Source organism: Lithobates pipiens, unplaced genomic scaffold (genome assembly GCF_037356315.1).
Source record: "Lithobates pipiens isolate NorthernLeopardFrog02 unplaced genomic scaffold, aLitPip1_a1.2 Scaffold_22, whole genome shotgun sequence".
NCBI lineage: Eukaryota > Metazoa > Chordata > Amphibia > Anura > Ranidae > Lithobates > Lithobates pipiens.
In genome coordinates, this window is record NW_027507784.1 from 307,600,135 (window position 1) to 307,624,176 (window position 24,042).

Below are 24,042 nucleotides of genomic sequence, written 5' to 3' on the forward strand. Positions count from 1 at the left end.
CAATAAGCAGTGTTCAAACTCTAATCAAGAAGTGGAAAATGAGGGGTTCTGTTGAAACCAAACCACAGTCAGGTAGATCAACTAGGGTTTCAGCCACAACTGCCAGGAAAATAGTTCGGGATGCAAAGAAAAACCTACAAATAACTTCAGGTGAAATACAGGACTCTCGGAAAACATGTGGTGTGGCTGTTTCATGGTGCACAATAAGGAGGCACTTGAATAAAGATGGGATGCATGGTCGAGTCGCCAGAAGAAAGCCATTACTATGCAAATGCCACAAAGTATCCCGCTTACAATATGCCAAACAGCACAGAGACAAGTCTCAAACCTTCTGGCACAAAGTCATTTGGAGTGATGAGACCAAAATTGAGCTTTTTGGCCACAAACATAAACGCTACATTTGGAGAGGAGTCAACAAGGCCTATAATGAAAGGTACACCATTCCTACTGTGAAACACGGAGGTGGATCGCTGATGTTTTGGGGGATGTGTGAGCTACAAAGGCACAAATTTGGTCTTAATTGTTGGCAAGATGAATGCAGCATGTTATCAACAAATACCACAAAAGACTTCAAGCTGCCATTGATTTAATATCAATACACGGTATTAAGAAGTGGGGGTATGTAAACTTTTGATCAGGGTCATTTGGGTAGTTCTTGTTGTCATTATGATTTAAAAAGAGTAAACACAGTTGATTGATAATAAATGGCTTCAGCCAAACACTAACCACGAGTGAAAAATCATAATGGGTATACAATATAATTTTCATGTAAGGAGACATACTGTTATATTGTTTAGTACTTATATTGTACTGTTGAAAATTAAATAAACATCTTTAAAAAAAAAAAAAAAAACATGAGTGAAAGAAAAGTTCTTGTGTTATCATTCATATTCTCTGAAAAAGGCCAAGAAATCATAAATTCTGCCAGGGTATTTGAAACTTATGAGCACAGCTATACATTGTACAAATATACTGTACAAACAACACACACTGTAAAAACACCACAAACACAATACACACTGTAAAAATATCACAGAACACACAACATACATTGTACAAACAACACAGATCACAAACAGCATAGAGCACACACAACATACACTATACAAACTACACAGAGAACACACTATAAAATCAACACAGAGCACACACAACATATACTGTATAAACACAGAACAAACACAACATGCACTTTACAAACACAGAGCACACACAACATACACTTTGCAAACAACACAGAGAAAACACAGCACACACACTATAAAAACAACACAGAGAACACACGACAAACAATACACTTTATAGACAACACAGACCACACACAGCATAGAGCACACACAACATACACAATACAAACAAACACAGAGCACACACACAACATACACTGTATAAATAACACAGAGCACACACAACATACAATGTACAAACACAGAGCACACACACAACATACACTGTATAAATAACACAGAGCACACACAACATACAATGTACAAACACAGAGCACACACACAACATACACTGTATAAACAACACAGAGCACACACACAACATACACTTCACAAACACAGCACACACTATAAAAACAACAGAGAACAGACAACATACACTGTACAAACATAGAGAAAACACTGTAAAATCAACACATAGCACACACACAATATACACCATACAAACAACACAGAGCACACACAGCACATGCTGTACAAACAACAAAGAGCAAACATAACACATGCTGTAAAAACAACACCTGACACCCAACAAACAGTACACTGTACAAACAACACATATCACGTACAGCCCAGAGCACATACAACATGCACTGTGTTGAGCACACATTGCATGCAATTCACAAACAACACAAGAGAGTTATTTATGAAAGGCAAATCCACTTTGCACTGCAAGTGAACTCGGAAGTGCAGTCGCTCTAAATCTGAGGGGTAGATCTGAAATGAGTAGAAGCTCTGCTGATTTTATCATCCAATCATGTGCAAGCTAAAATGCTGTTTTTTATTTCCCTTGCATGTCCCCCTCGGATCGGCGCATACAACATGCAAACAACATATGCTGCACAAATGGAGCACACACATTTAAGAACACATACAACATATACTGCACAAACAGCACAGAGCACGCTGAACATACACTGCACAAACAATCCGAAAAACACACAGCGCAGAACACACACAACATACACTGCACGAGCAGCACAGAGCACACACATAGCATAGCTTATTAACACAGAGTATTCTATGGCATTTCATTCTTTGGCACATAATCCCATGATATTTAATGTCAGGGATCTGCTCTATTACACAACACTTGCTCTAACTGAAGGCAGAGCTTCAAAATCCCCAAAACATGATGGCTTGTAGTTATAGATTTTTATAACCAAGTAAATCATTAGTTTGATGCTTCCTCTTGTGTATCTCACGCCATCCAAAGTGCTCTCTATAGATCCATTCTGTTTACAAGCTGCCACCCCCAGTGCCAACACTCCAGATCAGAGATTTCTGGGATCCTGTACCTCTAACCTGCTCTGAGCTACATACACATGTAGCGGTACCCCCATGGGGGCTGCTGAGTTTGTTCATTACCGTTTGTCAGATGGCTCCGCTCCCAATCCCGCATACAAGTACATGACACCAAACAGTCTGAACTCTGGATTTTATAATGCTTTATTCTGGGTATAAATCAGTGAGCTAAGCAATAGAGTATATGAGATGTCCCATCCGACCCCAGTTTTAGGTCAAAAGGGTACCAATCTGTAGCCGTAGCATTTGTTAGTTAAATCCCTTTTAGCGATCCTTTCCTGGTTCCAATTTCTATCTCAGGCTGCACTTCCAATATGGACAGATAAGCATCACTCTGAATAATGCCGTGGATGTTGACCCGGTAGTCACAGGCCACACTGCCTATTTCCATGACTTGTGTTGTCAAACTTCCCGCAGTTCTGGAAAAGTGCTTGATACATCCCTGCAGAGGAGGCCCGGTCTTCCTCCAGCACTACATGATGACTTCTCCTCTAGGGGCCAGACATCAGCCTCCCTGGACTCGCCTCTGGCTATCCGGCTCCGGGATCTCTTAACTCCCGGGCCTTCAAGCCTCCTCCCAGAGGCTCTGGGATCTCTGAACTCCTGGGCCTTCAAACCTCCTCCCAGAGGCTCCAGGATCTCTGAACTCTCGGGCCTTCAAGCCTCCTCCCAGAGGCTCCAGGATCTCTGAACTCCCGGGCCTTCAAACCTCCTCCCAGAGGCTCCGGGATCTCTGAACTACCGGGCCTTCAAGCCTCCTCCCAGAGGCTCCGGGATCTCTGAACTCCCGGGCCTTCAAGCCTCCTCCCTGGGGACATTTTTTTTTCTACTAGTAATGACGGCAATCAACGACTCATAGCTGGACTGTGATATTGTGGCGGACAAATCGGACACTTTTTGGGAACCAGTGACACTAATACAGTGATCAGTGCTAAAAATTTGCACTGCCACTGTACTAATGACACTGACTAGGAAGGGGATAACATCTAGGGCAATTAAAAGGTTTAATAGTGTGCCTAACAAGTGTTTTCTTACTGTGGGTGAGGTGCTTTTACTAAAGGGAAGGCATAGATCCCTATACCTGCTTTGCAGGATCACAGGATCAATGTCTTCCATACTGACAGACCACCGTTCTCTCTATGTACATAACGATCAGTGGAAACGGGTGAACCTCGAGTCTGCCAGAGCTGCTGATTGGCTCCCAAAATGAAGAAATGGTCCCTCCATTCTGACCAGTATATGATCATCAAATACAAATAGGGGCACAGATAATGGAAAAAATACACCCCCTAAGCTAGTAGGTGCGGTGGAGTGGCACTGACTGTCTTTGAAATTCCCCCAGCCCCTGTTTAAATCCAATCAGGGGACAAAACCGGGGACAGATTTGGTCTGGGAACAGTGTCCTCAATCCGGGGACTGTCCCCGGAAACCAGGGATGTCTGATCACCCTACACTAAGCACCTACCTAAAAGTAGAGGGCACTACATAAAATGTACAGGCATTATGACTGTGTGGCCTCAGAAATATGGGGAATGACAATATATCAATGCATGTGTACTGTACTTACTGTATACAGCCATGTTGATAAGCCATGTGCTAACACCGATATATTACTCAAGCCCATATGCTGCGGTCTAGATGGCCAAGGTCAATATTTATTTGGAGAAATGCAGACATCCTCCATGCTTGTAAAGCCAATTCAGGATCATCAAAGATAGTGCAGCAACAGCGTTACACCGTGACTCTAAAGCTAAAGCTTTTCTAAAAACATTTTTCACACCAAAGTATTATAAACTATGTAAGACACAAAACAAATGAAAACAACATTTAAAGTAGAACTCCAGCCAAAATCTTTTTTTTTTTTTTTTGTGGATAGAAAAATAAAAGTTTAGTGCCTCTGTCAGGTCTTTATTGGAGCTGTGTTCTTATCGGGAAAATCTCCCTTTTCCCAGATACATGACAGGAAGTTAGTGGTAATCTCCCCAGTGCAAGGGTAATCCTACGTTTCACTGTTGTCACCAGATCAGATGTCCCCACTGGAAAGCAATAGTCACCATGACAAAACAATGAGGGTAGATCTCTTCTACATGAATACATATACCTTTTCGGCAGTTCTAATATTCCATCCTAGCCAAGAAAATAAGCTTTGGCTGGAGTTCTACTTTAAATAAGCCACATCATTCCAAATCAGCCGTTCCCGAAACGGGCACACCATGCTATTTTTATATAAAGGTAGGTCACCTTACCCAAGCAATTGGAACCATGTTTATCTGCCAAATCTTTATATTGACCTTGAATCTAATTCATATGTATACATTTATCCAAGGTCGATATAAATATTTGACAAATTAATTTTTTATTCCAAAGACTGTACGAAGGAAACATCAGTTGCGTGAAGGGGATATTGCCATCAGTACACTAGGAAGATCTTTATGGTGAGTGATTAAAGTGCAATTTTCTGTAACTTTATAATCTCAGTAAATAAATTCCTTTTATGCCATAATATAAAACAATTGGATAATTAAAAAAATCTCCAACTAGACTTTGCATCAGATCTTTTTTCTTCCTAAGGAAGACCTTCTTCTTTTATCCTTTTAACCTTTTGTACCACCACCCCTCCCTTTAGAATGTAAGCTCTATGAGCCAGGCCCTCCTATACCTTTTGTATTGTACTGTAATTGTGTTGTCCCCCCTATACATTGTAAAGTGCTGCGTAAATATAAATTGTGTATAATAATAATAAAAATAATAATCCCCATCTTTGTTCAGGCATCATCCAGGATAAGTATCTACATCCTGGATTGAGATGTAGGCTTAGACATGGCACAGTCATGTACAGTGCCTTGAAAAAGTATTCATACCCCTTGAAATTTTCCACATTTCATCACGTTACAACCAAAAACGTAAATGTATTTTATTGGGATTCTATGTGATAGGCCAACACAAAGTAGCACATCATTGTGAAGTGGAAGGAAAATGATAAATGGTTTTCAACATTTTTTACAAATAAATATGTGAAAATTGTGGGATGCATTTGTATTCAGCCCCCCTCAGTCAATACTTTATAAAACCGCCTTTCACTGCAATTACAGCTGCAAGTCTTTTTGGGGATGTCTCTACCAGCTTTGCACATCCAGAGAGTGATATTTCTGCCCATTCTTCTTTGCAAAACAGCTCAAGCTCTGTCAGATAGGATGGAGAGCGTCTGTGGACAACAGTTTTCAAGTCTTGCCACAGATTCTCAATTTAATTAAGGTCTGGACTTTGACTGTGCCATTCTAATGCCCCATACAGATAGTCGGACATTCCGACGGAAAAAGTCTGATCGGATTATGTTGTCGGAAAGTCCGATCGTGTGGGGGCTCTATTTGGACTTTTTCTGTCGGAATTTCCGAAGGAAAAAGTTTGAGAGCTGGATCTAAAATTTCAGACACTGGGAACTCCACTGCATTTTTTTAAAATTTGGCATGGAGTTCCCCTTAAAATCCATACCAGACCTGAAGGGTCTGGTATGGATATTTGGGGGGGACCCCACGTAATTTTTTTTTTTTTATTTGACGTGGGATTCCCCTTAATATCCATACCAGACCTGAAGGGCCTGGTAATTGAATGCTTTTTTTTTTTTTATCAATGACTTTCAATGACTGTTCTCTGTATTACGGGGAGACGACAATTCATTATAGCCGTGAGTGCTTTTAAATGACTTTTTTCCTGCAGAAATTACACTTTGTGCAGGGACAGTTCTAAGCACGGGAAACATGTGCCCCTTTAAAGGCATACTATACACACCCTCCAGGTTTAAACTAAATTTAAAGGAATATTACACTTTTATTGCTTCACTTTAAGCATTATTAAAATCACTGCTCCTGAAAAAGCGGCCGCTTTTAAAACTTTTTTTTGCATTGATACATGTCCCCTGGGGCAGGAGCCGGGTCCCCAAACACTTTTTAATAACTTGCATATAAGCCTTTAAAATTATCACTTTTGATTTTGAATGTTCGAGTCCCATTGACTTTAATAGGGTTCTAAAGTTCACACGAAGTTTAGGTCTGTTCGCGGGTTCTGGTGCGAACCGAACTGGGGGGTGTTCGGCTCATCCTTAACCCCTACGGTTAGATTTAAGATGTTGCCATCTGCCACACCGTTCATCTCATGTATTTTGTACTCTCTATAGGAGTTAATTGGATACCTAGCCAGATTGATTGATACTGTAAACTGGTGATTGACCCTTATCCCAGTGTAGTAACTCTGGGGATGTTTTCTGCCCAGTAAGTAGTGTATTACTATGGTTATGATTGGAAGCTACTGTTTATTATGTTTATTATTTCTTGGAAGCTGATTTTTCCTTTGTTCCCCCTTATAGAATTGGCTGATTGATCTAGGGATGATATCGCTTGAAATTGCACACAGGTGGACTCTATTTACTAATTCGGTGACTTCTTAAGGCAATTGGTTCCACTAGATTTTAGTTAGGGGTATGAGAGTAAAGGGGGCTGAATACAAATGTACACCACACATTTCACATATTTATTTGTAAAAAAAATGTTGAAAACCACTTACCATTTTCCTTCCACTTCACAATTATGTGCCACTTTGTGTTGGTCTATCACATAAAATCCCAATAATATACATTTACATTTTTTTAACATTTTAAGGGATATGAATACTTTTTCAAGGCACTGTACGCATATCTTGGTGCCTGTGTAGTTCTTGGCGGTGTTCAACTATTCTCATCTGGGCCAGGAGCCTTTCTACTCTGAAAGCATGAATTTCTTCACCATAATTACACAGGATTGAGATCCCAGGTCCAGGACACACTGATCAACTCAATACTAGTGTAAATGCTCACTGAAGCATGTGGTCTGCAGACTAGCCTTTACATCGGGGTCTCCAAACTTTCTAAAGAAAGGGCCAGTTTATGTCCTTCAGAATTTAGGGCGGCCGGACTGTGCCCGCTGGGAGTAAACAATGCTCAATCTTTGGTATTAGAGGGAGAAATAGTTGGTGTCAGTGTGAGGAATAGTGCTCCATTGTCAGTGTCAGGGGAAGGAATTATGCCCCATCATTGGTGTCAGTGGAAAGAATAGTGCCCCACATTGTTGGTGTCAGTAGCAGGAAGAATGCCTCAAGGGCCAGATAAAGACAAGCAAAGGGCTGCATCTGACTCCAGGGCCGCAGTTTAAACTAGGGTGACCATGTGTCCCAGATTTCCCGGGACAGTCCCGTATTTTGCAGGTCTGTCCCGGCACCTTCATTCCAGGACAATACAGTGTCCCAAAATGAAACTAAAACTGACACAGCCACCCACCCTCCGATGCCAAGAAAAGGGCACATCGCCACTCTACTCACTAACAGTACTTGTCCTGGCCGGGAATGTCTGGAGAGGCACAATCCCCACCCCCTGCTTGTGATTTGAGAAATCATAAATCCTGACTCTAGTGTCTAATCACTGCAGGGCAGTGTAGAGCCAGCATTGGAACAAGGGAAAACGGGTCTCGGCCGGCCAGCAGGACAAGTACTGTCAGCGAATAAAGTGGCGATGCGGCAGCTTTTTTGGGGGCTTGATCAATGCTTCTGGGTAGAGCGTGCACCCGCTGTCCCAGCTGTGCTGTTATTCGTTACAGTACAAGCTGATTTTTGGGATGGGGGGTCCCTGCATGGCAGTTTGAAAATATGGTCACCCTAATTTGGAGCCCAGAGCTTTGATACATGATAAGAATAAACAATGCCTGTGTGTACAGAGCATAAAAGAAGCATATTGATACTATGAAAGGATGGAGAAAACATAACTTGCTAGCCGTCAACAGGAACTGGGGTAAATAAATGCTGCATTATATGAGACCAAATGATTGTCAGTACCTGTGCTGGAAGAAGCTCTCTAGCCCTTTGCAGACTGTATACCGCTCGGTGGGAGTCAGTAGGTGTTCCAGTTGTTGGCTAAAACTGCGTCCCTGGATGCGAATGTTGGAGGGAAGGATCTCCGCCACCCACTGGAGTGAAGTGAGAGCAGATGTTGGTATAGTGGTCTCCGAATCTGAGTCTAAAAACAGCAGTAAATTAATTCTCGAAACCTTTTTTAATGACACAAGAAGAAGCAAAACAGAGATCATTCTACCTTGTCATTTGCTGTGCATAGCAATAGGTTTTATTCTGTACCCTACCCTGGTAAAAAGTGATTGTAAAACAACCCATTCAGATTAAAATAGAAATTAAAGATATAGAAATAGATTTAAATATATAAAATAGAAATGTATAGATATAAAAAAAACAGCAAACACATTTTTCCCTTTTTTTTTTAAATAAGTGATCACATTCCCTCTGTTCTCAACTGCTTAAGAGAGCTGTGGGGAGGAAAAGCAGCAGCACATAGAACTACCCAGTGAATGGCTGTCCGGAGGGGGGGGGGGTGTTAGGACAAGTCTTTTCATTGGAAGAGAGTACACCAAGTTTCCAGCATAGCTAGAGAACTAACCACGCTGTGTTCTCCTGATTGGTGTGGTCAGTTTTTAATAGGAAAGCAGAGGGGCTGGCAGGATCATCAAGGATTTCACATAAAGGAATAAATACATAGAGAACAGGATACTTTCTCATACAAGTACATGGTGCAGCAGACAGGCTTGCACTGGGACAAAAAATAGGCCTGGGCTATTTAGACTGAGCAGCCCATGGCATATTTACCGAGAGGCACAGATAGCATGGAAGGGAGAATGTGGGGGGGGGGGGGTGGAAAACACGGGGGAGTGTGGAGAGCACTAGGGGGGCTGGAGAGCACTAGGGGGGCCAGACAGCACAGGGGTGGAGAGCACTAGGGGGAGCCAGAGAGCACAGGGGGGTTGATGAGCACCATCAGGGGCAGAGAACACGTGAGGCAAAGAGCATCAATATATATTATTTAGTCTGTAGGAAAGTTCTACAGTCCACAAACTATATTATATATCTGAAAATTGATCAAAACTGATGTACTTATGTCCTATCTCATTTCTTGGGGACAAAAAAATGCCAAACAGTACACAGTATTTAGTAAGAGGCATGGCTAGCTTTTTAAAATTATAATTATTTTTGTCACACTATTTTGGAAAATTAAGAAATTAAAACAGAAAAACAATTTTCCTGGCAGTTGTTCCTGAAATTTTAGTTGGTCTACCTGACCGTGGTTTAGTTTCAACAGAATCCCTCATTTTCCACTTCTTGATTAGAGTCTGAACACTGCTGATGGGCATTCTCAATTCCTTTGATATCTTTTTATATCCCTTTCCTACTTTATACAGTTCAACTACCTTTTCCCGCAGATATTTTGACAAATCTTTTGCTTTCCCCATAACTCAGAATCCAGAAACATCAGTGCAGCACTGGATGAAAGATGCAAGGGTCTATCAGGAGTCCAGAAACTCATTGAGCGTTTATACACACACACTAATTACAAGCAAACAGATCACAGGTGTAATAGCCATTCAAATTCCTTTGTTTCAACTTGTGTGTATGTTATCACGCCAGAATCACCTGGGTATGTAAACTTTTGATCAGGGTAATTTGGGTAGTTTCTGTTGTCATTATGATTTAAAAAGAGTAAACACAGTTGATTGATAATAAATGGCTTCAGCCAAACACTAACCATGAGTGAAAGAAACGTTTTTGTGTTATTCATATTTTCAGAAAAATGGTCAATAAATTATAAATTCTGCCAGGGTATGTAAACTTATGAGCACAACTGTATATATAACTGTACAACTGTATGTATATATATATATATATATACTGTACATATACATAGGCTTCACTGGGACCCTTTAATTAACATTAACTTTTAACAACAGCATACATTTAGAGTCCATACACACCAGTGCACTGCGATTGCAACACACATGCATGTTATGTGTGTTGGTGCTTTGCAGCGCCATTCATACTGGATGGTACCCCGCTGTCCCTTGCAGAGGGCTGCAATAAAATTCTGCTGCAGGATTTTTTTGTCCTTTGTGGTGCATTGGGTAGCCTATTCAAGAGAATGCTGCGTCCTAATGTAGCACACATTAATGTGCATTAATGCGCCACAGTGGGCCAAACTGGTGTTAACTATTCTTTACAGCGCAAAATTATATATGCAAATTGCAATGCCCACAGCAACCAAGCAGAAACCATCCTATATTGTTCTGATTACCATTAATTGAATTCTAGTTAGTTGCTTTGGTTTATTGCACTTTACGGCACTCTAGGCTCTGATTAAATAATTAGATCTCATGCACACAGACAGCTGGAGGTGCACACAAAGTCTGCTGTAAAATCACGCATAGGGTAGCCTGTTTATCTCCATGGGCTGTGCTACATGTGGGTGGCAAGATAGCTTATGGGACATATTGGCGTGTTGCTGGTTGCATGTCTTTTTTGCTGCGTGTTTTGCTGCTTTTGTCACTCATTTTTTCACGTGGCAAAATGTGTAATTTCTTCTGTGTCTGGGGTACCGTTAACGATTCATGGCACTGAAAGGGCAACTAGTTATTTTTAGGGTATAAATATGGCTGTACATTATACAATCTGATTGTACAATCTCTGTACGATCTTCTTTAGTTTTACCAAATCTATATAATAGGAAGAAACACCACCTATCCAATCACTCTGTATCCAATCAGTCAGGCCCTTGCACTTCATCATGGGTGCTCAAACTAAGGCCCGCCAGCTCTTGTGGAACTACAAGTCCAATTATGCCTCTGCCTTTGGGAGTCATGCTGGTAACTGTGAGTGGATTGCAATGCCTCATGGGACTTGTATTTCTGCAAAACAACTGGAGGGCCACAGGTTGAGCACCCATGCACTACATAGCTGATTACATAGGAGATTGTACAATCAGATTGTATATTGTATGGTGAGCTGTACAGAACCCAGGACATACTTCTCCTGTTTTGAATACTACAGCTCTATCCACATGTGCTGTTATCTGATCGCTCAGCTCCTGCACACTCTGTCAGATGAACAATCTATGGATGTGTATTGAGAACGGTGATCACTGATTGCATTGGAAAAACGTGCACCTGCAGAGGTTGGTGGGAGTGATTTCCTGGAGTAGGATGGCAGATGTGTGTTAAGACTCGTACTCACTATAAGAAAATCGGGTGAACATTTTTGTCCATAGAATTTTCGTACGATTTTCGCATAGAGTGTACACAATTTTCTACTGCCAATTCCAAATTTTCATACGAAACTCCACGAAGGGAAACACTCCAAAATGTTTCTCGTACGGGAACAGAAAGAACAATTTTTGATGTGTACCGTTTTCGTACTATTTTTGTACAAGAAAAATCAGAAAAGAAAGACTGCACTCTGCACATAATCAGAAACAATAAACAAACAAAAAAATGCCTTTGTCGACAATTTTCGTACAAATGTTCGTTCATCGATTCCGATTTGCTGTGAAACATTGAGAAAAATTGGACGAACGTTTGTCCGAGTGTGTACCCCACTTTAATTAGGTCAGCTGGTGAACTCCTTCCTGTGTCTTAACAGTTTTCATGTCCTAATAAGAAAAGCAGGCGAATATTTTCATCCAAAGAATTTCATTAAATTTTTTTATAGTGTGTACACAACTTACGACAACCGATTCCGAATCTACTTACGAAAATTCCCGAAGGGACAAACTCCAAAAATTTTCTTGTAACAGGGACAGAAAGAACAATTTTCGTTTACTGTGTACCTTTTTCAGATCATGATCAGATACAATAAACAACAAAAAAAAGCTTTTATCGTACAATAATTTTCGTACGTTTAATGTGTACCGTTTTCAGATCATGATCAGAAACAATAAACAAAAAAGTAGGGTTGTCACTTTTTCTTCAAGCCAAACCCAAACACTTTAACTTTGGCGCAAAGCAAATTTTTTGCTTTTTAGCATACACTATAGGATTGTAACAGACCTGGACACCTTTGGGCGGTGCAAAGAGAATAGTAATGCGATGTCCATAGTGCCCTCTCATCCTCTTTTTGGGCCCTGTTCCCAGCCACATTCCTATTGGAATATTGTGTCTGGGTTTCAGGTGGAAGTAGCATACCTCCCAACATATGAACTTCATAATGAGGGACACTGGAGGAGGGGCAAGACCTGCAGCCCACGGTAAAATGCGGGCGTGACCAATCGCTTAGCAGTAGGAGGGGCTTAAGGGGATGTGGTTAAATAAAACCCATTCCCCCCATTCCATCCCAGCTCCATCTATTCCCCCAATCCTATTTCAGCTCCATCAATTCCCCCCAATCTCATCTCACCTCTATCCATTCCCTGATCGCAATTCCCCGATCGCATCCCGGGTCTATCCATTTCCCAATCCTATCCCGGCACCCCCCTCCCCCCGATCCCATCACAACTCTATCCATCCCCCATACCCATCCAGGCTTCCATCCTTCCCCCTGATCTCATCCCGTCTCCATTCTCCCCCCTGATCCCAGCCTGGCTCCATCCATTCTCCTGATCCCATCCTGGCTCCATCCATTCCTCTGATCCCATCCCACCTCCATTCATCCCCTGATTCCATCCTGGCTTCATCCATTCCCCCGATCCCATCTCGGATCCATCCATTCCCCCAATCCCATCCTGGCTCTATCCATCCCCCCTTCCCATCACAACTCTATCAATCCCCCAATTCCATCCCAGGTCCGTCCTTCCCACTGATCCCATCCCAGAACCATCCATCTCCTGATCCCATCCCAGCTCTATCCTCCTACCAATCCCATACCGACTGCATCCACCCCCCAATCCCATCCTGGATCCCTCCATCCCCTGATCCCATCCTAGCTCCATCCTTCCCCTGATCCCATCCCAGCTCCACCCCCCCCCCCCCTCACCCTCTTCTCCATGCCTCCCTCTTCTGAAAGTTTAGTGTACGTATAAATCATCACAGGCCTCATATCAGCCACATTCTGGCAGAGTGGTGTGCTGCTCCCCACCTCCTCCCCTGCTCCCCTATGTACAGGAAAACACAGGAGGAGGAGGGGCGTGTTCAGTGCACTCTGATCTGCATTGTGTATCAGAGGCCGCCTGGAGATGCCAGAGATGCCAGCTACAATGTAAACTGTAGCTCGCGGCATGCAGGAGCCACACATGCAGCGGGCATTTTGGGACTCAGACCCGATTCACCGGAATCCCGTTCTAATTCCGAGACGGTCCCTATGAATCAGGGACAGTTGGGGAGGTATGCAGTAGTATAGTGACTTGTATAGCGCTACCTATGCGAAGTGAATCGCTTCAGTAGTAGGGATGAGGTCAGACATGTTTGGATCCTAGTCTGAAACCACCTGAATGGGCCCACCAGGGCCAATCATAAGCAGCCAAGGCATTCCTCACCATGCAGCTGTATGTATACACATGTGGTTGTGGTCTAGGGAATGCCCTCAATGCTTATGATTGGCCTAGTAAAGTAACAGCTTCCTGGTGGGCTCACTTATGTGAGTTCTGACTCAGATCTGAACACACTTGAGCTCACCCTTAGTTGCAAGCAGGATTACCAGGGGAAAATAAAGTAAAAAATAAAAAAAAAGCCAGAAAGAAAAGAGATTCAGCCCCCACATCCAAGGACGGGTAAACTGAACACTATGGGGAAGATTTACCAAAACTAGTGCAGCTGTGCATAGTAGCCAATTAGCTTCTAGGTTTAATTAGCAAAGCTTAAAGTGCTTGTAAAGGAAAATGTTTTATTTATAAAAAAAAAACCTCAAAAATAACAAACATGTCATACTTACCTGCTCTATGCAGCAGTTTTGCACAGAACAGCCCCGATCCTCCTCTTCTCGGGTCCCTCACCAGCACTCTGGACCCCTCCGCTTGCTGTGGGGGCACTCATGAATGCTCACTCCCGAGCCGGCTCTCTGCTTCCATAAGTCCCTCCCCGCACTCCCACTTCACTGGCCGTGATGGACAATGGCTCCTGCTGCTTCATCTCAGCCTATCAGGAGGGAGAGACCTGGGAGAGCCTCGGGTCTCCTGCACATCGCTGGATCAAGATCCAGCTTAGGTAAGTGGGGGATGGGGGAGGGGAAGCTGCACACTGAAGGTTTTTTACCTTCATGCATAGAATGCATGACGGTAAAAAAACCCTCAGGCTTTAAAACCACTTTAAGGCTCTGTTCACAAATAGCTGTTTTAAATCATGGGCGAAATCGCTGAGATTCTGCCAGCAATTTAAAAACGAGCTGTTAAAATGTCAAATCGCACATCAGCGACTTCAAGTGCCATTAATTTCAATGGCACCTAAAAACATGGCGAGATTCTGCCATGATTGTCGTGCGACAAATAGCGCAAACCAAATCGCACGAAAAGGAGTTCCAGAACTTCTTGTGGGCGACATGCATCGCACGATTTTGCTTGTGCACTTGCAGCACGATTTGACGCATGACAATCATGCCAGAATCGCACAGCGTTTTTAGTTGCCATTAAAATGAATGGCACCAGAAGACACTGATGTGCGATCTGACATTTTAACAGTGCATTTTGAAATTCTGGGCAGAATTGTGACAATTCCTTCCACAATTCAAAACACCTATGTGTGAACAGAGCCTCACTGAACAAGCTGAAGTTAGACGCTGATTGGTTACTATGCACAGCGGCACCAGATTCTGTGCGCCCCAGTTTTAGTAAATCAACCCCATAGTATTTTTGTTCTTGGGTTTAGATTTGTTTTAACACAGATTTTAGATTAGCTCAACCCTGCCGTTCAGCGGTATTCTGAAAAGCTGGCTAACCTCTTTTAATCAAGCTTATTTAATAAGGCTGGTCAAGGAAGCATAGAAATAAGATTTCACATTGGCTCAAACGATCAGTACAGGGAAAGACGATTGCTATTTAGGTTCCTGCACTGAGCACATTGATCTCAACATTCAGGAAATACTCAACCAAATCTTTGCTTTTCCTCACCTGTACAGTAAGATATGCTCCCCTCTTCCACCACTAAGGTAGGCATGGCCCCGCTCCCCTGCAACATGCACACCACCTTCTCATGACTGCAGTTCCTGATGAGAAAAGGGAAGGGTGAATTAATTACATTTTGAAGACCAATGGAAGCCTTGCCTTTTTTTTAGTCCTATTCAAAGGTATGCTATAAAATATAACTGATATTCACTAGATAATGAAATACCTTAGGATCAGGGTATAAATAGACAAAATAGGGGATGTTAACCCAATCAAATCACAAATTATCTCCACACATTATGCTCCAACCAAGACACCCCTGAAGATAGAAGCCCTTCCGTATTTGTGTATACCGTACATACATGTTTATAGAGTGTATATCATATTATTGCGAAAATACACATCAAAATAGGAAAGGATGACTCATACTGACGCGGTTCGTCTAGTCGGCTTTTTCAAGGGTTCAGGGAGGTGCGTGGTTAGAAAGAGATCAGTGTGAAAACAGGTTATCTCAGGAGTATTCAAGAGTTGCACATATATTCCCCTCCAACACAACCAGACAAACTGATGGGGTACAGATACGGATGGGCAGATGGGTAAGAGAGCCCCAACTCTGGGCTACGAGACCAAACCCAGATATGTGGTGTAGATGGAGATAAGCGCTTAGTTGCTACATTTATCAAAACCACAAGTCCCACATTAGTTACTTAGAGTTAATGCCCAAATAGGTGGTCAAACACTCCCAGTATTGAATCTGCAGCAAAGAAGCAATTAGTGCTGTGTCCCTGCAGTCTCTCAAGGGCTGCGGATATGTGCCTCCATATTGGTCGCCCTGGTGCCCAACTCATATCTCCCAACTTTTTAAGATGGGAATGAGGGACACCTATTAGCAAACGTATGTAGGCATAGGACCCACCCCCTGCCATACCCCTCAAAAGAGAATTATATAAAAATATGATAAGTTAAACCCACATAGTTTTTACCACTACTATTCCTTTATACTGGATTTTGACATTTACAAATGCAACAATTTAGAAATTGAGTGAAAGGTTTAGCCCTGGGAAACATTTTCTGAAACATAAAAAGTGCATTTTATATACAATATATGGGTCAGACCAAAATGAGGGACAAATGAGGAGGCGACTCAGTGACCACCCAGACCGTTCAGCATCAGTTCCCCAGTAAGAAGGCTGTCCAAATCTCTAAATGATTAGCAGACAGACAGAAACAATAGGTGACTCAATTAACAATGGGAATTCACACCTAGGAGAAACACAATGGGGAAATTATACCATGGGGGAAAGACAGTAAATTCTCAACATGCATAGTCTGGGGAAAGGTTTATATTTAGATACAATATACACAAGAACAATACCCTATTTTCTTACAGCATCATCTGCCGCCTAGTTGTCACAAACACTGCATTATCCTTCTCACCTCATGTCCAAGCCATTCAGGAACAAGATTCTATCTCCAGGTCGGAGACTGGCCACATCTGCAGGACTGCCTGGAAGAGACAAGTCATTATGCTCCGACCTTTAAGACGTATGCTTTGTATTCTTCATCTGCTGCCCTTTGCTGACTATGAGGAAGTTGGACAATCGTTGCCTGTAGCATTTTCTCACAATTAGCTGAGTCATGTGCTTAAAGCAGGTCAGAAGCAAGTCAACTGCAGATCAAATACTCCTGTCAATATTATTAGAGGTGTCTCAAAACTGATGTCAAAACCAATATCAAGCATATCCTGTTACCCACGATGCAAAGCAGGCTGATATTTAGGGCCTGGGCAAGATACAAGAGCAAATTTAGAAGTTTGTGGCCACTAGTAAATAAGTGAGCTCTTCTGCTTGCACAAAAGGAGTAAAGAGCTGTAAGTCAGGTCAGTTCACCAAGTGCCGACATCCAAAATAAGGGCAGGCATGGGCTATGGTACTTAGTATACCAATGCTACTATCTGCTTCTCATTTATGCATGAAACCTAGCCTGAGTTTGTAAATGCTTCAGTCGCATAGGCATATATTGTAAGCAGGATGCACCACCACTGTACCACTGCACCCCTACTGATCAATTCCAGGTTGCTGATTGTAGAGGTTTTACATGTTCTGTCTTCAGAAAAAGTCTTAATTGCTTGTCTTATTAGTAATTGTGAAGAAGATAATATCCATCAAGTCTACCAGAGCTGGGTCTAGTAGTTTCCAGGGTAGCCCAGGTTGCCTGGAACCTGTCCAAACATCAATCCTGCTTGTACAGGAATTCCCTGCCCCTCCTTAAAATTGATTTGAGAAATTTTAAGGAGGGGCAGGGAATTCCTGTACAAGCAGGATTAAGGTTTGAATAGATTCCAGGCAAACTGGGCTACCCTTGAAACTACTGTGGGTAATTGTAAACACAGCTCTAGTAGACTTGATGGATATTCTCTTTTTCACAATTATCCATTAGCCCTTGTACACGCGGTCGGACATTCCGACAACAAAATCCGATCATTCGAACGTGATGACGTTCGTTCATTGCGACGGGACTACATTGCCAATAGTAGCCAATAGCTTTGGTCTCGTAATTTGATCTGAGCATGTGTGGCACTTTGATCGGAATTCTCTACAAACGATCGGACTTTGTCCAATCGGATCATGTTGTCGGAAAATTTCATATCCAGCTCTCAAACTTTGTTGGTCAGACATTCCGATGGAAAAAGTTTGATGTAGCCCACACACGGTCGGATTATCCGACAACATGGTCCGATCGGACCTTTTCTATCGGAATTTCCGACCGTGTGTACAGGGGCTTAGGCAAATCAGAAGACATCTGAAGACAGAACATGTAAAACCTCAACATTCCAGCAACCTGGCATTGATCAGTAGTTGAGCCAAGCTCAACAACATTCAGCTGTTTAAGGGTCATGTCACTCTAGTGGCTGTTGCTTATGGCAAATCAACAGTACCAGATTTGCAAAAAACACTAGTCATCTGATTCCACAGGGTTGATCCTTTTCACTAATTGAAAAGCTGCAGAATATAATTCACCCAGAGTACTCATTCTCAACATTATCAGTTCACAATAGCATATCCATAGTTGGTGTTGCCAGTGAGGAGGCAGTGCAGTAAAAGCAGGTGAGTGCTCTTGTTGTTCTCTTGTTGGTTCAGAGGCTGGCAAAATGCCACCAACATCAGGATCACAAGTGGGAGACTACTGAGTACTTGGCTTTTTCTTGAGCCACCTTTGCTATTCAACTGGTCACACACAACATTCATTGAAATTAATGGGTGTCCTAAGGTGGACTAAGAGGCCCAAGTAAAAGCCAAGCAGAATGGCTACACATTTATAGCCTCATAACTGCTTGTAAGTGCTGCTGAAACAGCTGATTGGTGGTTTTTAACAGAACACACCTATCGACCAGCAGCAGGGTGACAAATATAGTGCTTTTCCATTTTCTTTCTGAAAGTAAAAGCCGTCTTAATACTGCATATAACACTCTAACTTTATTACAGCAGTCATTTCTCTCTTTTATGTAAGACAGTAGGAATACTATTGATTTAAATGTCTTTTTGAAATTTTACTACGTCTGCTTTGGTTTTGTGCCTTTTGAAATGTTTTTCATTCTCTGGCTTTTCTGAGAGTAAGTGCGGATATTTTTAACCCGTGGGCGAAACAGTAGATCTCTGCTCTAGTATGCTTCAATGCAGGTAGGGACAGAGATGGAGAGGTGAATATTCCAACAAAGTGATAAATTTATAGGGTAGGGTTAAAGTGAAGATTGGGATTTGTTTACAGGCACAGTAAGTTTTAGCATAAATCCTCATTAAGGTAATATATTGGATGTGGGCTAAGCTTTACCATGACATCTGCCAACAAGGTCCACTTGCTCCCAGCAGGAGTTCCACCACTGGGTTAAAGCTATTCAGTTGCCCAATGCCAATGTCAGACTGTTTCCAGCATGTTTGGTGATCACTGGTAGATGCTGGAAGGCTAAAACATAACAAAGCCATCAGTGGAATACCGTACCTGGCACAACAGATTCAATCCACACAGGGGCATTTCCCCTTAAAGTGAATCCAAAGCTGCTGCTTCCTTTACACACCCTCACTGTCCTAGAATAGAAAAATAGACATAGCATTGGAAGCTAGAAGGAAAGGACTTTGTTATAGAGACCCTGTCACCAACTTAAATAAAATGCAGGTAAAAGCACAGAAGAATCAATTTTAATAAATATTTACTTGCAGTGTGTTTTCTTTCCATACATTATTTTTGTATACCCTGCAATGTGCTTTTAAACTTTGTAGCGTATTTGACGACTCCAGGAAGAGTTATTTCCTTAGCACCATCTCCGCCTTCCTTGAATGTCATAGCTCTTTCCTCTTCTGAGGATGTCTATGTACTATCTGTACTTGCCCAGCTCCTGCTACTCTTCCCTCACTTCCCTACTTAACCTTTTATGCAGCGTCTGAGGGAAAGAGTGAAGGGGAATACTACAGAGTCATTGGAGTGACAGCTCTGAGCCTGCTGGGACTGCTGACATTACATCCATGAAATCAACATCTCAGGGCTTTTGGATGCTACATAAGGGAGGCTTTTACAGGTAAATAACATGCATAAAGTATGTTAAAGCGGTATTGAGTCGTTTGTTCGGCATAGCCGAAGTAGGTTTCAACCCTTGGATGAAGTCACCAAGTGATTTGAGGTCTGAAGCAAATTTAGCCCCAAAGGAACGAAAACTATAGTTATTCTTTAAGGTCTCTGGCCAAACCTTTTTTTCTTGTTTTGCCCAGAAAAGAGAGCATTTAAAACTCATGTCAGCTTGGTAGATTATCTCTCACTTTCTGTTCTAGAGACAAAACAGGAAAAAAGTGGAATCTTCCCAAAATGAGTGGAAATCCCATTCCCGCTGACCACTTTCGGGCTAGCACATGCTTTTTACATCCATGGCAGACCCTGGTGGTGAGATCTGCATTGTCAATCTTATTCTTCTTATCCAAATAATCCTATTATCACCTACAAATCCACAATAGTCATAACAAACATCTCTGTCTCTCTCTCTTGTAGCTAGATTCCCTAAATATTTATTCTCCATTATGAAGAATCTATCAAGTGAGCGCAACTCCTTGATGTGACTTTGCAGTTGGTTTGGAAATTGAGTGGCGATAGTCTTTAAAATATGTTTTAGCTTGTAGTGTTGTTGTTGTTGTTTTTGCATGACAGCAAAAACAGTAAGCCCTTGTACACACGGTCGGAGATTCCGATGGAATGTGTCCTATTGGACCGTTTTGTCGGATAATCCGACTTTGTGTGGTCTCCATCGGACTGTTGGAGTAGGCTACACATGATCGGAGTATGTCTGATCGGAGCATTTTGTTGGAAAATTTTACGGACAAGTTGGAAAACTTGGTCCGTCAGATACTCTGACGGACCAAGTTTTCCAACTTGTCCGTAAAATTTTCCGACAAAATGCTCCGATCGGACATACTCCGATCATGTGTAGCCTACTCCGATGGACAAAGTGCCACGCATGCTCAGATCAAATTCCTAGACCAAAGCTATTGGCTACTAGCCTGAATGTAGTCCCGTCGTAATGAAATAACGTCATCACGTTATGTACAATCGGATTTTCCGACAACTTTGTCCGACCGTGTGTATGCAACAGTTTCGGACAAAATCCGTCGGACAAAATCCAACGGATTTGGTTGTCAGAATGTCCGACAGTGTGTACAAAGGCAAAGAGAATCAGTTTGGTTCCTCCTTTTCACCTGATTTATTATGTATTTCTATATTATAACATTGCTGTACTCTCTTACCTATTCCAGGCAAAGATCACTCACTGCACCCTTAGCCAGTCCCTCTTGACCCTCCAGAAAAGATGTTGCATTCACTCTACGTACCTATGAGGCTTTCCTGTGCCCACACTGCCAGCTATTAGAGAAGTGCTCTTCTTCAGTCCCCTGCCCAGCTCGTCCTGGCAGTTCGGCATTTGTGCTGCCCTTGTAGACACCAACAGCCTCTCATGATGATCCTCACTGCGGCTTCTCCGGAGGCGGTTGCTGCGCTCAGTCCTGGTTCGGCAGATCTTGCTGATGAGACTTTGAGACACGACATGGTCAAAACGCTGCCGATGTTTCTTGGGAATAAAGATTCTGATGGAAAAAGAAAAAGAAACACAGTGATAAGAGCTGGCCCAATGGATGGAAAATTTGCGTCAATAGGACTGTCATCTTTATAGACAGGTAGCCTATTGGATGGAAATGTGGGAGCTGTCACCGAAAGATTTAATCGGTTATAAAGAACAAATAAACACATGATAAATACCTTCTCAATAAATGTAAACATACATACAGGAAATGTGTCCTGTCCCTCTCCCCAGCATGCTGAGTTTAGGAGTAAATCCAGACATGATGAACTTCCGGTTGGGCCAGTAACAGGTGTGGGTGCAGCAAATCTACATATATGTTTGCAGGAGGAAAGGGAGTATAAAGTCTTGTTTGACAGGCTATTTAAGCCTGCAAATAGTAGTTTATAGCCTAAATTTGAAGGGACCTGGGCAGCTATCAGCCTCCCATGGCAGCCAAGGTGCCCTAGCACATGACCCTGACTCTGGGGCCACAGTAAGCCAGTTGCAATCTTATGACTTATTGGGAAATAAACATAGGGAAGAGTGTCAGTTGTCATTACTCCTAAGGGCTTATTCAAACCATAGATTGCACATTATAAGGTGCACGTGTTGGTATGCATTCTTAAGTTGCACTGTAATGCCTTTTTTTACATGCATTGCAATGTATTATTGAAACTTTTCTCCCCAGCGTGTGGTTCAGATGTGCCTTCTCATGAAACGGAAAGAAATAAGATATACCTGTGCTCAGGTCCCAATGGCTTGTACATGTATATACGATGCCATGAAAAAGTATTCATACACCTTGAAATTTTCCACAATTTGTCATGTTACAACCAAGAATGTAAATGTACTTTATTGGGATTTTAGGTGATAGACCAACACAAAGTGGCATAAAATTGTGAAGTGGAAGGAAAATAATAAATGGTCTTTAACATTTTTTACAAAAAAAATCTAAACAGTGTGGCGTGAATTTGTATTCAGCCTCCTTTATTCTGATACCACTAACTTAAATCTAGTGGAACCAATTGCCTTCAAAAGTCACCCAATTAGTACGTAGAGTCTACCTGTGTATAATTTAATTTCAGTAAAAAGACAGCTGTTCTGTAAAGCATCATGAAGGCCAAGGAACATACCAGACAGGTCAAGGATAAAGTTATGGAGAAGTATAAAGCAGGGTTAGGTTATAAAATAATATCTCAAGCTTTCAACATCCCACTGTTCAATCCATCATTCAAAAATGGAAAGAGTATGGCACAACTGCAAACTTAACAAGACATGGCCGTCCACCTAAACTGACAGGTCAGGCAAGGAGAACAATAATCAGAGAAGCAGCCAAGAGACCCTTGGTAACTCTGGAGGAGCTGCAGAGATCCACAGATCAGGGGGGAAAAACTGTCCACAGGACAACTATTAGTTGTGCACTCCACAAATCTGGTCGGCATGGAAGAGTGGCAAGAAGAAAGCCATTGTTAAAAGACACATAAGTCCAATTTGTAGTTTACAAGAAGCCATACGGGGGACACAGCAAACATGTGGAAGAAGGTGCTCTGGTCATATGAGACCAAAGTTTAACTTTTTGGCCTAAAAGCAAAACGCTATGTGTGGCGGAAAACTAACACTGCACATCAACCTGAACACATCATCCCCACCGTGAAACATGGTGGTGGCAGCATCATGACGTGGGGATGCTTTTCTTCAGCAGGGACAGGGAAGCTGGTCAGAGTTGATGGGAAGTTGGATGAAGCCAAATACAGGGCAATCTTAGAAGAAAACCTGCTAAGGCCTGTACACACGATCTGACTTTCCCATGGGAAATGTTGGATGTCAGGCTGTTGGTGGACAATCCGACCATGTGTATGCTCCATCGGACAATTGTTGTCGAACTTTCCGCCAACAAATGTTGGCTAGCATGTTTTCAAATTTCCCGCCAACAAATGTGTGTTGTCGGACTTTCTGATCATGAGTACACAAGTCCGTTGGACAAAAGTCTGAAGTACAAACACGCATGCTTGGAAGCAAGGATGAGCCAGAAGCGGTCAGTCTTGTAAACTAGTGTTCGTAATGGAGAATTAACATTTGTGACGTGGCAAATTATGAAATCTCCAAATTCAGCACACAATTCTCTTCTTCTTTAATAGGATAATAATGAAGCTGCTTTGCTGGTGATACTGATAGTTATTGCAAACAAATTTTCAAAGGCGCTTTTTTTTTCTAGTGATATCAAGAATAATATTATTATGCTTTTGTTTTTTTTTTACTTGGGCAAGTTACCACAACACCATTATCCTGTAGTTTTTAAGATCAAAGATACAACTATGTTAGTGTCCCTTGTCAATTTTACATTGTATTTTTTAAAATAGAACTGCCTACTCCCAAACTGTAATTTGAAGTAAAACACATAGCCAAGTATTATCTCCATAATTTTTTTTATTGTGCATTAAAAAAAGAAAACAAATAAAATTAGACATGCTATCTGCCCATAGAACTTAACCAAAAAGTACATTCTATGCATCCAAAAATATAGAAAATAT

The 24,042-nt window shown here is 42.1% G+C and overlaps 1 protein-coding gene across 4 annotated transcripts in view; it reads right to left on the reverse strand.

Moving 5' to 3' along the window:
* The window catches only part of GRID2IP (Grid2 interacting protein), a 270,139-nt gene that overhangs the window by 88,452 nt on the left and 157,645 nt on the right, over positions 1 to 24,042 (reverse strand). For all 4 annotated transcript variants that reach the window (XM_077449341.1, XM_077449340.1, XM_077449343.1 and 1 more), the window contains 5 exons: positions 21,285 to 21,536; positions 19,414 to 19,499; positions 16,852 to 16,921; positions 15,421 to 15,515; positions 8,391 to 8,571 (listed from right to left, as the gene is read on the reverse strand). In XM_077449341.1, the coding sequence (XP_077305467.1) occupies positions 8,391 to 8,571; positions 15,421 to 15,515; positions 16,852 to 16,921; positions 19,414 to 19,499; positions 21,285 to 21,536 (684 nt within the window). The remainder of the gene's footprint in view (positions 1 to 8,390; positions 8,572 to 15,420; positions 15,516 to 16,851; positions 16,922 to 19,413; positions 19,500 to 21,284; positions 21,537 to 24,042) is intronic.